Raw genomic sequence first — 15,607 nt, 5'->3', positions numbered from 1 at the left:
GAAATGAAAATTCACTACGTGGATGGTGTGTTGTATGTAAAAAACAACATACTAGCTAGACTGTGAGAGTTGTAATTCGCCTAATCCTTGGTTTTTCAATGAAGAGATATTATGAGATTGTTGCTACATAATCTTCTTTCTAAACTATATTTTTAATATAAACGGTTTTTTAGGTGCTTATTAGAGCCTTGGACTATTTAAAAAAAAATCCGCGAGATATGAAAAGCCCATTATTCTACAGGCCCATCTAACAAAGTCGAGACCTAATTCCGAACGCTGAAAGGAATCGCTGGAGGAGGTAGAAGGTTCTAGTCGGAAGGTCTCTCAGAAGCCTACAAAAGGTACCGTTGGGGAAGCAGAGCCCTTTTTATTTACCAGAAAACTCCACAGAAATCGTTATTGGAAGCTTCTAATAAGCAGAGAGAGAGAGAGAGAGATGGCGGGAGACACGGGTAGGAGGAAGATCAAACTTTTCTGTCCCGCGGTATCCAAGATTGTGGAGTGGGTTGCTTGGAACGACCAGAAACTAGACTTTAGAGCCATAGCCGCAGCGTTTGGGCTCGAACCATCGACGGTGAAGCTCAATGGTCACTTCATAAGCAGAGGTATTGACCTAATTGCCACTTGTGTGACATGGCAGTCTTTGCTCGCTTTCTTCTCCGCTAAAGGCTTGTCTACTGGAAAACACGAAGCCGATGCTCTCCTCGTCCACGGCAAGCTCTCTAAACTCGGTTCCAAAAGTAAGCTTCTTCTTCCTTTGCTTTGACAATAAAATTTTCAATTCAAACTCTTTTGAAAAATTATTATTTCTATCGCCTGTGTTCCCAGGAGCACACTCTGATCCTCAGGAGGGCTTATTAACCTGCGATGATGATCTTGGTCTACTCAAAACGAAGAAGTTCAAACATAAGTGTTCAGGTATGAGGAGTTTTTGTCACACCATTGTAGTTTTAAGATTATGATGTGTCTTAGAGTTTAATCTGACTTTTCGGTTTCATCAGTTGGAGAATCTCTGAGCTCTGAATGTAACAAGAGAAAGCTATTATTGTCTGAAGATTCACACTCACACAAGAAACTAAAACTCAACATGGATGTTAGCTTTGGAGGGAGCGGTTCTCAAACGCCGTTGAAGTGCAGTTTCATTAGTGATGATGGTCTCAAGAGGAGAAGAGAAGATGAGATGATTGCTTCTGCTTCTTGTAAGAAGATAAGATGAGAAGGACTATGTAGAAATTGAGCAGCCTATGTATGTAAAAGTTTTTATCTCTCAAGTATTTTGACTAAACGAGAATGCAAAATTCTAATACAACTCTAAGAGCAAATCTTACACGGACCAAAATTACCTTGTCGATACACATATGGTACAACTGGTTCTTTTTTTTCTTGTAAAGATTTAATTAAGCCTAGCTACTTACTTGTCCGTGGAAAAATATTGCCATGCTGCAGCAGCTCCTGCAATTAATATGATTTTGAAGATAAGTTTAGTAGACAAGAACGAAGATTCAGCTGCAGGCGACTCTGATGATGGTGCTTCAATTGGTCTCCCTCTAATCTTGGCTGTCAATCTTAATAATAACTGCTTACCTCCACCTGTTTTCTTTCCTGCTCGAGAAAACAGAACAATCATAAATCAGACATTAGAATCAAGGTTTTCTCAGCCGAATTGAGCCTCAAATTATCTTGAATCCTGGCCACAGAGCATTTGGTGACTAACCTTGGCTTTTGAGAAACCTTTCTTCTTCACCGATTCGTCTACGTAGAACATTGAGCAATGATCCGAAATACAATGCGAAGATGGTACATGTGATTGTGATTACATTGTAAGGCATGCTAAAATCAGGAGTTGTCAAAGGTACGAGCAATACTTCTGTGTAGGAGCGAACTAGGGATTTTTCCTGCAATAGACCAGAAGACAAATGAAATTATTGTAGTTGAATTAGCTAACAAAGGAAGATAAACATTAACCTTTTGAGTATTATATTGGTTCTCTACCTTAAAACTTGATAATAAGGGTGATTTGCTGAGCTCTTCTTGGAAATCCAAACTAGCATGATGACTGGGGAAGCTTATCAGAGCCGATGGAATGTCGAATCCTTGATTAGCATCAGGAGGATATTCATCTATATGTAGAAATCCCTGGTGAGAATTTCGGACACAGATTAGTATACACACAGTATTGAGACACGCAAGATCAAATCTATTTGACGATCAGATTATGCTACGTGAATTGGAAAGTATGGTGAACGAATGATCACCTTATCATATTCGATTGATATGGCTGCAGATTTAACTTCACATGGTAGTTCCAGCATCATCTCCAACATTCCAGATGACACTTTATCCGTAGATGGTGAAACATTGATCTTCTTTAAGACCTCACTGTCTGTCTTCTGTTGTTGGTCCACAAAAATTTGTAAGGTATGGTAATAAACCTTAATATACCATGGGAAAATTTGGAAAATGTTTGCTTTTATTGTACAGCGTCCATCGGTGAGTTCTCTGCCGGGTAACTTCTCCTGTGATTCTGTCGCTTTTAATAAGATGGCTATTGCACCCCTTTCGTTCCCACTTCCCATCAAAAACCGACTAGCCTGTAATGGAGCTTGTTGACATGACCATTTTGAGGGAAGTTTCCAATTAAGGCCAAGATCAAATGGCTCGCTGTCACTAGATTTGTCAATATCAAAGATAAAGAGCAAGCCGCTGCTTTCTCGAAGAACCCTATCTGGCTTAAGGGACAAATCAAAATCTGCATTCTTCCAGAGTTTGTGAGCTTCTATTTCTGTATCTACGTTCTTTGATTCGTGACCAAGACGACCCTCCAATTGAAGATACACATTACTTGACTTTGCAAGAACACAACTCCCAACTACTTTTCGCCCAAAGAGGGAGCTGAGGGACCAACTTGGCTGCATATTTGTTTCCACAGAAGTAGTTTCCGGCTGAAGAACAACAGTAAGAGTTTGCTCGAGCACTATGCCAGAACCCAATCCCTCTTGACCAGATTCAACCGTGGATAAATGCAACCTCTGAGAAGGATAAAACCCTCTGTAAACAGAAGGCCTATTCATTAGTGCAGAAATGCCATCCTTGTCTCTACACGGAAGCAGCTTTAGCCATGGGGTCAAGTTCTCGGTACAAACAGCTTCACGTGGCAGTGAACCATACCTCAGCTTGTCAGAATTTGTCCCAAACCCCCAAGTAGGAGCAGCATACGAAGTTGAAGACTCTAGAAAGTTGATCGAAGCACAGAAAAGCCCTGACAGGGCGTGGGTTAAGTTCTTCCAAGAAGTATCAACCTGAGACTGAGGAACATCAAACACAGCCCACAGCTCCACCCCAACAGGCTTGGCGTTCATACTTGATAGAGGGTCAAATCCTCCCCAATGTTCATGGTTCCAACGACCCTGAGTAAAAGATAGCTCCATCTCCTTGACCCGGAATTTCTGAACCTGTATCAGAATTCACATTATGAGAGATTACATAAAACCAAAACACACTTGCACAAACTCAAGTTACTCTTAGAAAGCTGCATAATTCTATATCACTGCTACTCAAAATCAAGATTCTCTGAAACAGTTGGTACAAAATTTTCAATTAGAATCTTCCAAGCTTAAAGCAAATTCGAGACAACCTAATCACATCTAAAGCTGAAATCTCCCCATCCAAGCAAACCAAATAAGAAAAAATTCCAATCCCTAATTTCTAATCTCAGTTCTTATTATGATGAAAGAGGAGTTAATGTACCAACTGAGAGATAGCTTTCGGGAAGAGATGGTGATGGCGGCCATGGGAATTAGACGGAGAAGCTCGGTTCTCGAAATGGAAGTGAGCTAAAACTTTTCGATCAGGCAAAGGCTTCAACAGTAATGCCTCGCTGAATTGTTCAGCTTCTTTCGATCCAAAAGCGACCGCAACCAAAAACGATTGCAAAATTAACAAAGGGATCCAAGATCGAACAAGGCTAGCCATAATCGGGATTCAGTGATAAAAAAAAACACCGGAGTAGGTCACTGCGCGGATCGGGTCATTACGAAGTATTAATGCCTCAGCTCCGGCGAAGGAGTGAGATAACGAACGAAGACGAAGACGACGACGTGAGAGTTGTGTTTAGTTCCTCCTCCTCAACATCATCAATTCATCATTATTCAAAGTTTTTTTTGGATCAGTGAGTTTTGGTTTAGTCTGGTTTTACTCTCGGTCGGTTTAGCTCGATTTTAGTTTTTAAAAGGGATTGCATGCGAGTGGGCTTCAAAGTTTTGGGCTTCGTCGAGCTTGCCAAACAAAGTCCATAACAATACATGAAACATTACAACTTGATATCAAGTCATCATCTCTGACTCTTTGTAATTAAGTTCACAAGGTTCATCATATTGATACTTGAAATGACAGCCCCAGCTAAGATGTAATTATTACAATTAAGAATTTATTTCAAGATGAAATTTCTATATTGCTAATCAATTTTGTGTTTCTGTGATTTTTCTAATCGTTTGAACTGTTTAAAATTTGATTATTTTTGGCTAATTACATTTACCAAAAAATATATATATAATTGTTTTGTTGAAAGAATTAGATGGTTCCAAATTCTGAACTTGAACTATATGAACTAGATGGAACCCTTTCTCTAAATAGTATAGTAAATTGGTATGAATATATTCATATCAATTCACATAACTATCAAGAAGAAGAGTTCCATACAATTCACATAGATCAATCTCATATTTTGAATAATCTAGTTCTTTGATCTAACAACCAATTTTTGATAAATAAGTGTTTTGACAGTACTGTTATTTATAATTAAGTTTAAGATTGTTTATTTTTGTAGTTGCCGATGTGGGATACAAAAAAAAAAATTTCTTCCGGGCCATTACTTAAAGATTGTTATAGATTCGTTATTGGACTTTTATTGGACTTAGATCTACTTTAGATGTATGCTATCTTGAAAATTAGTAAAACCAAATAACAAAAGAAAAAAATATATATTTTTTTGGACCATTACTTAACTATTGCTATAGATTCGTTATTAGACTTTTATTGGATTTGGGTATATTTTAGATGTATGCTATCTTGACAATTAGTAAAACCAATTACTTAACGATTGCTATAGATTCGTTATTGGATTTTTATTGGATTTGGCTCTATTTTAGGTGTATGTTATCTTGAAAATTAGTAAAACCAAATAACCAAAAAAAAGTAGTACTGTATCAACAAAATCACCATTTATGTTGTATTTATTATATACAAACAATAAATATATTTTTCCTATAAATTGGCTCATATGAGCTGATTGATATTTTATTGACAAAAAAAAAATATATCTTTCATGAAGTTATGTAAATTATTAAGAATCATGAGGAATACATGGTGAATATAGAAATTTATGGTGTATATAAACTATATTGTAATGATTTTGGACCAATATAAATTGAGATAAAAATCACAAAACGAATAACCAATATATTGTGAGATAATCATCAGACCAAGTTTTTTTTATATAAAAGAAAAGTAGCAGACAAGGGAGAATAGAACCTGTTATAAAACATCCACAAAACTACAAAGCAGAAGGACACAAAACATTGCGGTTAGATATATCTCCACTGTCCAAGATTGGAAAAAAAGTACTAATTTACAAAACCAAAAACGTCACCAGTGTAACTCCTCGACTGCACGCATACACAGAAAACTATGGAGTGTACCATACTCAATATTAGTTTTAACGATAATGACTATTTAATCGGGCAGATTCTTTTCCCATTATACCCCTAACGCCAACAATTAAAAAAAAAAAAAACAAAAAGCCGAAACCCGCCCACAACAATGATAATCTCCGCCACAACTCCACCACCCTGTGAACTAAACGATGACGTTTCTACTACTTCTGCTCTTCTGTTTTCTCTCGCCGGCAATCTTCTCTGCCGATTATATCCCTTCAACGTTGGATGGACCTTTCGTTCCCGTGACGGTGCCGTTGGACACTTCTCTCCGGGGAAAAGCCATCGATTTGCCTGACACTGATCCCCGCGTCCGCCGCCGTGTCACCGGTTTCGAGCCGGAGCAGATTTCTATCTCCCTCTCCTCCGATCACGATTCTATATGGGTCTCTTGGATCACAGGTTCATTTTATCACTTTCTCATTTACTGGAAAATTACGTTATCTTTTTTATTAATTACGTCATTTTTTTTTGGCTAATTACGTCAATTGTAATCCTCTTCAATTCAATTCTATATACTTTTTTTTTTTTTAACTCATCCTCTTAAAGAACTGTAGTAGTAGTGTTATGTAATAAATGCTAGTTATGTCTGACTCTGACATAAGAGGAAGAATCTTATCACCAACTCTTTTTAGTTACTTCAACTGAAAGTTAGAATCTTGTGACTCTGATGAAAGCTGATAACTTAGTTTATTATTTAATGAAGTAGTGTTTGTGCTGTTTAAAAGGTGAGTTCCAAATCGGAAAGAACGTGAAGCCATTAAATCCGACAAGTATCAACAGTATTGTCCAATTCGGGACATTGAGGCACTCACTAAGTCATGAAGCCAAAGGACATTCACTTGTTTATAGTCAACTTTACCCTTTCGATGGTCTCCTTAACTATACGTCTGGAATCATACACCATGTTCGCATTACAGGTTCATCTCTGTCTTTTTCTTTTCTTCATTTTAGCTTACATATATATAGGGCTTGAAAGGCTGAAACCAAGTACGGTCTATATATTACTGTCGCAGGGCTGAAACCAAGTACTGTCTATTACTATCGATGTGGAGATCCTTCAAGATGGTCTATGAGTAAGATACACCGTTTCAGAACAATGCCGGTTTCTAGTCCCTCGAGTTATCCTGGTCGAATAGCGGTTGTGGGTGATCTTGGTCTCACTTATAACACGACGGATACAATTAGTCACTTGATTCATAATTCTCCGGATCTTGTTTTATTGATCGGCGATGTGAGTTACGCAAACTTGTATCTAACAAACGGGACTAGCTCGGATTGTTATTCTTGCTCTTTCCCTGAGACACCTATACATGAGACGTACCAGCCACGTTGGGACTATTGGGGTAGGTTTATGGAGGATCTAACTTCTAAAGTTCCTTTGATGGTGATTGAAGGGAACCATGAGATCGAATTGCAAGCTGAGAACAAGACCTTTGAAGCTTATAGTTCAAGATTCGCTTTCCCTTTTAAAGAAAGCGGCTCAACTTCCACGCTCTATTATTCTTTTAACGCTGGTGGGATTCACTTCGTCATGCTCGGTGCCTACATAGCTTATGACAAATCAGGTTTATTATTCTTGAAACTATGACCTCTAAATTTACATGTTTGCACTCTCTTTTGAAAGATTAATTTCGTATGTGTGTTTGCAGCGGAACAATATGAGTGGCTAAAGAAGGATTTGGCTAAAGTTGATAGATCGGTAACTCCATGGTTGGTAGCTTCTTGGCATCCACCTTGGTATAGTTCTTATACAGCGCATTACAGAGAAGCGGAATGCATGAAAGAAGCTTTGGAGGAACTACTTTATTCTTACGGTACCGACATTGTTTTCAACGGACATGTAAGACCCGACCCAAGAAGCTGTCACTTATCTCTTTGCCCTTTCTATGATTGACCGTTTTGTTTTCTTGTGAATACTTTTTTTTCCAAGGTTCATGCTTATGAACGGTCGAACAGAGTTTACAATTACGAACTAGACCTATGTGGTCCGGTTTACATTGTGGTTGGTGATGGAGGTAACCGTGAAAAGATGGCGATTGAGCACGCCGATGAACCCGGTAAATGTCCTGAGCCTTTAACCACGCCGGATCCAGTGATGGGTGGGTTTTGCGCTCGGAACTTTACCCCGTCTGGTGAATTCTGTTGGGATCGGCAACCTGATTATAGTGCCATGAGAGAAAGCAGCTTTGGCCATGGAATCCTAGAGGTATTGGTTTAATTAGATCTTGAACGCATCAAAACAGAGGTCAAACTTGAGTCTAATTAAAAAAAGATTAATTACAATGTAGATGAAGAACGAGACATGGGCACTATGGACATGGTATAGGAATCAAGACTCGAACAGCGAAGTGGGAGATCAGATTTACATTGTGAGACAACCTGACCAATGTCCGCATCACAACCGCCTTGTTAACCATTGCTAAGCTCAAAGTTAAAAAAACAGAGATGGTCTAATAAATGAAATGTTTTGGGACTTCTTTGATGTAACACTTTTTCCCCAATAAACAAAAAAGTAAAGAGTTTCAAAACTTCCCAATAATAAACAAAAAGTTTGTATCTAAAAGATCTCTCAAGGAACTCAAGGACGAAGTTGCTGTAAACAGGACAATGGCCTTTCTGAGCCAAAAGCCATAAGCTCTTTAGAACAGAGCTTACAAAACGTGTGACCACAAGGTGAGAAAGATGCGCCTTTGATTTTCACCATGCAAGCGATGATACGCAGCAACTAAGCTCTCCTTCTGCTTCTTGAATCGCAACCGCTTCCCTCGTCGACATCTGCCTCTCTTCCACGACCCATGACGATCGGATGACGTCGTCTATTATCTTCTTCGCCGTCACTTTGATCTCTAACATAATAGAGCCGTGGTAACTGCGGTTTAAAGCTCCTAAACGGTGGTCCATCTCCTAAAAACGCTGATGTCAGTCGAATCATACGGGTGGTTTTTACTTGACCCGACCAGCAGAAGTTGGATAGACATATTATGTTTTTTCGCTTTCTGGCCTAAACAGATCATAAAAATCTGACGGGCCTTTTAGCCTAAATTTTAAAAGTTCATGTATTTAAATAACATATTAAAAAGTTTATATTTTTCCCCCGTTTTGACGGAAGAACCAGACAGAAGAGTGAAACCCTAGTTTTCAGAGCAATGACGCCGAATCTGAGATCTGTCGTTGCACAGGTAAGAAGAGATCGATCGAGAAATATGATTATTATTATTATGTTTTCTATCTTCCCCATTTTTTTTTTTTTTGTGTGTGTTCGATCGATTGACGAAAAGTTTTACAGGGCTGGAGATTGATAAGATTCAATGAGTAAACTCTTATCTTTTACTTCCGATGCACTCTTACAAAGAATAGAGTCACCGGCACATCACCGATTCATCAACTCTATCTCCCTAAGCGACACATACGTCACTCAACATACAACAAACAATGCATAAACTCTACAAAATGTCTAACAAAGCTTATATACAACAGACTAGTCACATGATTCTTCCTCCTTCAAGATGCAAGAACACGTGATCACTTCCTTCTAGTGTAGACGATATACGGCTTATCAGAGATCGATTCGCTCTCGCGGGAATTTGTCTTCATCATCGTTTGGTAGTATTAACGGTAAAGTTCTCTCGGATCTATACAATTCGATCGGTTCGTTTTTTGTGTTTTGTATTTGGAGGTAATTAAATTAAAACAAAAATCTCTGATTTGTGATTGGTAGAGTTTAAGAGCGGAGGCAGGACGGTTTTATTATGGCTCACCACTAATCGTCTGGTAGCACCAACGGTAAAGTTCTCTCTCAGATCTATACAATTCAATCGGATCGTTTTGGTTGTGTTTCGGTTAGATTTACTTGCAGTTATTGTTCTTTTGGAAGAATTAGATGACTTAATCGCCGCCATAAAGAAGAGTTTAATACCATCTTTTAAGACTTTTGATAGTGGCACATGGTTCCTTGCTGGATATACGATTTACGGTGTTCAAGGTAATTTTGAGAATTTCATTGTATATTATTTTTGAATTTGTTCATTTTTCTTTTATTGAGATTGATTGATTAAAATCATTTGTGGTTACTTTTTTTTTATATATTTTTTTTCCATACCTCAGAAATTTACTACTTACTTAATGTCCACCGACGGGGTCTAGCATTTGAGGTATGAATTGTTTTCTTTTTTTTTAAAGATATAAGTTTACTTTCTTTTCTTTGTATTTCAAACTAAAATCTACATCTGTGTCTTTCTTTCTCTGATTGCCCTTGAATTGCTCTTGAAGGCAAAAGAGAAGATTCGTTTGGAGGCACAAAAAAAAAAAAAAAAAGATTTGTAGAATCTCCAGTGAATGAATGAATCAAGACGAAATTGGGATTTCTTGCACTTGCTCTCTCTCTCTCTCTCTCTCTCTCTCTTTCATTTCTATTTCTGGAATTTTGCAGTTTCTGTTTCTATTTCAACTCTCTCGAGAAATGTCTTCTACATGTGATTTTGGTGTATAATAATATATCTGATTAACGGTTTAGGATTTTAAAAAATGTCATCTATTTTATATTGACTATTCCTCCATCTCTAATTTGATTATTAAATGAAATTGTTGATGTAATTTTGTTGGATCACCACTGGAGCTGAGACGTTATAGTACTGATATAAGTATCTTCAGGTCCAATGGTTTGTCAAGCCACCCATTGGTTGATCAAAAACCCAAACTCTTCTTCTACTTTGATTAAGTTATTTTGAAGATCTTGAAATGGATGTCTCGTTCAAGTATGAGACTGGTATAAAGTGTCTCTGCTTCATTTTCTTGTCTCCAGCCATTTTATTGTCACCAAGTTTGGTTATCAAAGGTTGTGAAGATGAAAGAGATTTCTAGCTCTGGGTTAATTGCTCGTAAGTTAATGATGTTAAAGCCTTATAAAGGCTTCGTTCCTTCTGTATATATAGATCTGTAAAGGAGTTGAAACTTCAAACCTTTCTAAAATCAGTTCAAGAAAAGAATGGTGTCTACCCGTGTGGGACAACCTGACCAATGTCCACATCAAAACCGACTTGTTAACCACTGCTAAGCTCAAAGTTTAAACAGAGATGGTCTAATAAAAGATTTGGGACTACTTTGGTGTAACAGTTTTTCCCAATTAAACCAAAAAAGAAAGTTTCAAAATTAAATAAACAAAAAGTTTGTATCTAAAAGATCTCAAGGAACTCAACGACGAAGCTGCTGCAAACAGGACAATGACCTTTCTGAGCCATAAGCTCTTTAGAACAGAGCTTACAAAACGTGTGACCACAAGGTGAGAAAGATGCGCCTTTGATTTTCACCATGCAAGCGCAGCAACTAAGCTCTCCTTCTCCTCCTCCGTGACCATCTCCTTCTTCCTCGTAATTCTCATCTTCTTCTTCTTCTTCGTACTCTTCATCGTCATCCATGGCGTATCTTGATCCTGTTAATCCCATTTGTCGATCTGTCTCTTCCAACAGATCCATCAACGACATTGTCTGCTTCGGTGCAGAAGCTGAAGACGATTTATTCTCCTCTGTTTCTTCCTCTTCATCGTCGTCATCATCATCTTCGTCTTCGCTTCCACCAGCCGCCGCAGCTTCCGCTTCCGCCGCTTCTTGAGCCGCAACCGCTTCTCTCGCCGACATCTGCCTCTCTTCCACGAACGTGACGATCGGAGGACGGCGTCTGTTATCTTCTTCGCCCTCACTGTGATCTCTAACCGAGTCGTGCCGTGATAACTGCGGTTTAAAGCTCCTAGACGGTGGTCCATCTCCTAAAACGCTGATGTCAGGCGAATCGTCCGGGTGGTTTTTACTCGACCCGACCCGCATTGAAGATCCGCGCGTGAACATAGCGCGTCCTGAAGAACCAGGTGGATCAGACATCGGTAGTACGTTAACGAGTTCTCGGATGTTAACGTTGGTTAAACCGGCGGAGTGTGACTGTAACGCTGTTCCAAAGTGTTTGGGATTAGGGATAAGGATATCCGAAGCAGGGATATGAAGAGACGAGGTCCAAGCGGAACCGCTTCGTTTGAGACGGAGCTTCTCACGGAAAATTTGCCACGTGGTACGATCTTTGTGACCTTCGGTGGCGTATTCCTCACGTATGATATCTAAAAGCGTTTGGCTTGTAGGACGGTGCGGGACAATAGTTTTTTGTGGTAAAGGTGGTGGCGATGGTGGAGATGACGGTTGTTGTATAACGATGTCGCCGCCAAGCACAGCGTCTAGACTTAGTCCGGCTAACGAGTTACTACGGCTCTTTAACGCCGACATTTAACTCCACGCATCTATATGTTACCTCTTGCATCGAAGTTAGATAGTATGAATCATCGCATTTGCTTATTGAATTTTTGTTTCAAAAAGAAAATGGGATTTCTGTATTCTGCAAATGGAGGGAAAAAAAGGCAGAAAAAATTGTGTTTTTATCTTTTTATCATTTAAACTTTGCTTCTAAATTTTTTTGTTTACGTCCTTAAATTGAAAGAAAACTTGCGGGTATAATTGTTTTGGTATGGAGAAGAAAGAGTAAGGAAGAACGAGTCTTAAGGTAAAAAAAAGAATTATCTAAATTAAGGATGTCGCTATTATTTTTTTTCGTGGATAATAGAAAGTTTTTTTTCCTACAAAATTTGTATTTTTCTGATTAATGCGATTTATCAAGTTTTAAACACAGGAGTGACTGGTTTTAATGAGGTTTGTGGAGATGAACGTAATATTTGTATATGGTTGGAAAAGAAAAAGTACAGAAGCGACAAAGAACTGTTAGTTTGACTTGAAGGGATTTGGACAATATACACTTTTCAAGAAATTTTGTGGATAACTATTTTAGTTTGACTTGAAGGAATTTGGGTGCTCATAACATAACAAAAAGTGTTGTATCCTCGAATATGAAGCTATGCCTGTGACCGTATCATGTGAATTGTGTGAATCCCTGATTGGTACAGAATTTTAGTTTACCTGAGATATAAAATAAAAACTATCCTATATTAGGTTAGACATTTAGAAATGGAACAACGCAGTCAATATGTCCGAGTGGTTAAGGAGACAGACTTGAAATCTGTTGGGCTTCGCCCGCGCAGGTTCGAACCCTGCTGTTGACGATAACTTTTTAAATTTTTTTCCTCAACTTCGCCAACTTAATGTTTTTTTCCGGTAACACACATAGCTCAAGTAACTGGCATAAGGAAATCTGCGAGATTCTCAGACTTCAGCATGAAACTGCTGATTCAGAGGATACAAACATGCAGAGGAAATAAAAATCAAAAAAACATTTTGGAGGTAAAACATGACAAAAGTCGAACTCAAGAAATAAACTAAGTCAAAATCGCATACAACAAAACGTCGTAATATAATAGTATAAAGTCGGAGCAAAACTTGTGAAAACATTCAATAACGACAAACTGATAGAATTCAGTACTTGACTGGTGCAAGAACGTCCAATTGAGATCCAAGTTTCTCTTCAGCAACCTTCTCGGCCTTAGCTCTGAGTTTGTTAAGTTGCTTCTTTCTCTCATAAACCACTTGAGCTCTTTCCTTTCTCTTGTTCTCCAACTCCTGCTCATCAAAATTAAACACACATCAATTAGCTTACGATCTCTCCTTATAACCATGTAAGTATCTATGACATCTTAAAACAACACATGTCTGAGGTGTATGCATGTTATCTCTCCTTCTAACTCAAATCATTTGATCAGATTAGGAATAGAAAGGTCCACATGAGTAAAATGCGAGTAGCAGACAAGAGACACTGACGATGAAGTGAAACATACCTTGATGGTGTCGTAATGGTTCCACCCGACTTCAGAAGAAAGGCGGCCCAACAGACAGTATTTGTGGCCAGCCTGCAGCCTCAAGACCCTAATATAGATAGATGAGGAAGAAGATTCACGTTTAGGAGATCATAAATACATGTAAATAGAAATTAAAGAAACAGAATAAATGAAAATGAAAGGGTAAAAGTACAAACTTGAGAGCGTCAGGAATGACCATCTTCTTGACCTTGTCGTATGGTGTAGGAACACCTTCAAAAACCTTCAAGCGAGCAAGTGCATTAGCTCCACGCTTAGTCTTGTGAGGAATCATACTGCCACCAAAAAAATACAAGTTCTAGTAAGTTAGCTACCCAATACATTCAACAACAAATCGCCATTGGGATATTCACATATTTCAATTTAAATATTTTCAAAAGTGTTACAAATTGTATAACCTACAAAGCCATCAAATCATGTCAACTCTTATTTAAGATTCATTACTCTGCCCAAATACGAGTTACTACTCCACTATATCATGTTTTCACAAGCTACATTATTCACAGTACCAATTTCGTAAAATCAGAGCTCGAAAATTCTAAAAACAGAGAGAGAGGGAGAGGGAGATATATGTACGAACCCGCGAACGGTACGCCAGAAGATCTTGGAGGGAGCACGGAAGTGAATAGGTCCGTGAGAAGGCTTAGTGTTCATACGCTTGCGGAGGAATCTCATGTACTTCATCTTCTGACGAACAAGTCCACCGGAGAGACAAATCTCCTCGCACCGGACAACCACAACCTTCTGGCCATTGAGCAGCTCCTTTGCAACAATCGAACCCAAACGACCGAGCATGTGGTGGCGAGCATCAACCACCACGCGTTTCGCGCATATCCCTGATCCAGACACCATTTTCTTTCACTCTCAGCTCTGATCAGCCGCAACTCCTCCGGGGGGTGATTAAAACTGAGCAGCTTATTCAAATTAGGGTTTTGCGGTGTGCATTTTGCACCACTTTATTGGGCCGATAGAACTGGCCGTTGGATAATGTAGTCTAATATAATCAGGCCCAACTTTCTATTTTGCAAAATTTTTAAATGCAAAAAGGTAGATTTGGAAAATAATATAAAATATAGGGGTTCAGTTGTGAAAGTAGAAAAGGTGAAAATATGATACACTTCACCTACGTGAGTTGTGTGACAGACAATGCGTGGATTCTGGAAACTCACTCATACGATATGTGAGCGATTCATGTCATGTCAGTGCAAATTTCAAGTTTCAAATAATCAGAGTATCAGGTAAATAAGTATTTGTATTCCCCTGAAATTGTATGACTACATCGGATATGGCCGGAAATCGAAAAGTTTTCAACGTATTGGAGCTTTCTCAGCATAGAAGCCGCCATGACTGTTGGCTCCTCATTGACGGGAAGGTCCCCAATACAATTATTTTTAATTCCATTTTTCTTATGTATCAAGAGCTTTGTTTAAACGAGTTTCAGTTTGTGTTAATTATATTGTGAAAAAAACAGGTTTATGATGTTACGGATTTCTTGAAGGATCATCCTGGTGGAGATGATGTACTCTTGTTTGCTACAGGTAATAAAAGCTAATGATCACTTGATGAAATCATCATGGTGATGAAGACTCTAGAGAATTCTCATGTGATGAAACATGTTTTGTACTAAATTATAGGGAAAGATGCGACTCATGAATTCGAGGAAGTAGGTCATAGTTCATCTGCAAAATCATGTTAAGTGAGTTTTACGTAGGTGATATAGACTCGACCAAGGCCAATGATATTGCTATTACTGCCACTCCTACGCAGACCGAGCAGATTCAAGATAACAAGAACTCTGAGTTGTTGATTAAGCGCTTTCAGTTTCTTGCTCCTCTTCTGATCTTAGGTTTGGCTCTTGGTGTTCTTTTTTATTAAGAGCCAAAAGAAAAAAAAAAAAAAAAAAAAAAAGACTGATCCATCTTAGTTATCAAAAAAAAGAAAGACTGATCCATCTTTTCTATAAGAATCGATACGGTGATCGGGGGCAAATTATAAAAAATCGATTATAAAATATCGATGTGTACATGTGTTGAACTAATTTGCTTTTACGTTCCTCTGTATTGTTCTGTACAAGACATTTTAATTGTAAAAG

The 15,607-nt window shown here is 38.4% G+C and overlaps 5 protein-coding genes, 1 long non-coding RNA gene, 1 other non-coding gene and 1 pseudogene across 9 annotated transcripts; 5 read left to right on the top strand and 3 right to left on the bottom strand.

Annotated features, from left to right (window-relative positions):
• The first annotated feature begins 293 nt into the window (after window positions 1–293).
• LOC104731484 (uncharacterized) lies at window positions 294–1,339 on the top strand. The gene is made up of 3 exons (XM_010450907.3): window positions 294–740; window positions 829–918; window positions 1,002–1,339. The coding sequence occupies exons 1-3, from the start codon at window positions 437–439 to the stop codon at window positions 1,214–1,216; spliced, it is 609 nt and encodes a 202-aa protein (XP_010449209.2). The 5' UTR covers window positions 294–436; the 3' UTR covers window positions 1,217–1,339.
• Window positions 1,248–4,203, bottom strand: LOC104731341 (uncharacterized). Of its 2 annotated transcripts, none has more exons than XM_010450717.3 (5): window positions 3,748–4,203; window positions 2,256–3,452; window positions 1,993–2,136; window positions 1,715–1,895; window positions 1,248–1,605 (listed from the first exon to the last, which is right to left on the bottom strand). In XM_010450717.3, the coding sequence occupies exons 1-5, from the start codon at window positions 3,970–3,972 to the stop codon at window positions 1,412–1,414; spliced, it is 1,941 nt and encodes a 646-aa protein (XP_010449019.2). In that variant the 5' UTR covers window positions 3,973–4,203; the 3' UTR covers window positions 1,248–1,411. The 2 variants fall into 2 exon arrangements, with proteins under 2 accessions (XP_010449019.2, XP_010449094.2); XM_010450792.3 differs by having other exon boundaries at window positions 1,248–1,602; window positions 3,748–4,199.
• A 1,319-nt stretch (window positions 4,204–5,522) lies between these two features.
• On the top strand, window positions 5,523–8,277 carry LOC104731252 (purple acid phosphatase 15). The gene is made up of 6 exons (XM_087472600.1): window positions 5,523–6,113; window positions 6,440–6,631; window positions 6,728–7,279; window positions 7,364–7,554; window positions 7,645–7,920; window positions 8,003–8,277. Exons 1-6 carry the CDS (start codon window positions 5,861–5,863, stop codon window positions 8,135–8,137), a joined length of 1,599 nt encoding a protein of 532 aa, XP_087328726.1. The 5' UTR covers window positions 5,523–5,860; the 3' UTR covers window positions 8,138–8,277.
• Window positions 8,278–8,831: 554 nt separating this feature from the next.
• On the top strand, window positions 8,832–9,696 carry LOC147949489 (uncharacterized). Its single transcript, XR_015571355.1, has 3 exons — window positions 8,832–8,893; window positions 9,001–9,329; window positions 9,433–9,696. It is a non-coding gene; the product is annotated as an uncharacterized LOC147949489 (long non-coding RNA).
• Window positions 9,697–10,650: 954 nt separating this feature from the next.
• Window positions 10,651–12,175, bottom strand: LOC104731168 (uncharacterized). The gene has a single exon (XM_010450495.2). It carries the CDS (start codon window positions 11,978–11,980, stop codon window positions 10,886–10,888), a length of 1,095 nt encoding a protein of 364 aa, XP_010448797.2. The 5' UTR covers window positions 11,981–12,175; the 3' UTR covers window positions 10,651–10,885.
• Window positions 12,176–12,725: 550 nt separating this feature from the next.
• TRNAS-UGA (transfer RNA serine (anticodon UGA)) lies at window positions 12,726–12,807 on the top strand. Its single transcript has one exon. It is a non-coding gene; the product is annotated as a tRNA-Ser (tRNA).
• Window positions 12,808–12,977: 170 nt separating this feature from the next.
• LOC104731076 (large ribosomal subunit protein uL13z) lies at window positions 12,978–14,485 on the bottom strand. Its single transcript, XM_010450376.3, has 4 exons — window positions 14,096–14,485; window positions 13,674–13,790; window positions 13,477–13,564; window positions 12,978–13,261 (listed from the first exon to the last, which is right to left on the bottom strand). Exons 1-4 carry the CDS (start codon window positions 14,365–14,367, stop codon window positions 13,118–13,120), a joined length of 621 nt encoding a protein of 206 aa, XP_010448678.1. The 5' UTR covers window positions 14,368–14,485; the 3' UTR covers window positions 12,978–13,117.
• A 160-nt stretch (window positions 14,486–14,645) lies between these two features.
• On the top strand, window positions 14,646–15,456 carry LOC104730980 (cytochrome B5-like; annotated as a pseudogene). Its single transcript, XR_015571341.1, has 3 exons — window positions 14,646–14,887; window positions 14,987–15,053; window positions 15,150–15,456. The product of XR_015571341.1 is annotated as a cytochrome B5-like (transcript).
• The last annotated feature ends 151 nt before the right edge of the window (window positions 15,457–15,607 follow it).

Source organism: Camelina sativa, chromosome 1 (genome assembly GCF_030686135.1).
Source record: "Camelina sativa cultivar CO46 ecotype springtype chromosome 1, ASM3068613v1".
Taxonomy (NCBI): Eukaryota; Viridiplantae; Streptophyta; class Magnoliopsida; order Brassicales; family Brassicaceae; genus Camelina; species Camelina sativa.
Note: the sequence above shows the minus strand (reverse complement) of the source record. Positions and strands in the feature narration are given on the sequence as shown.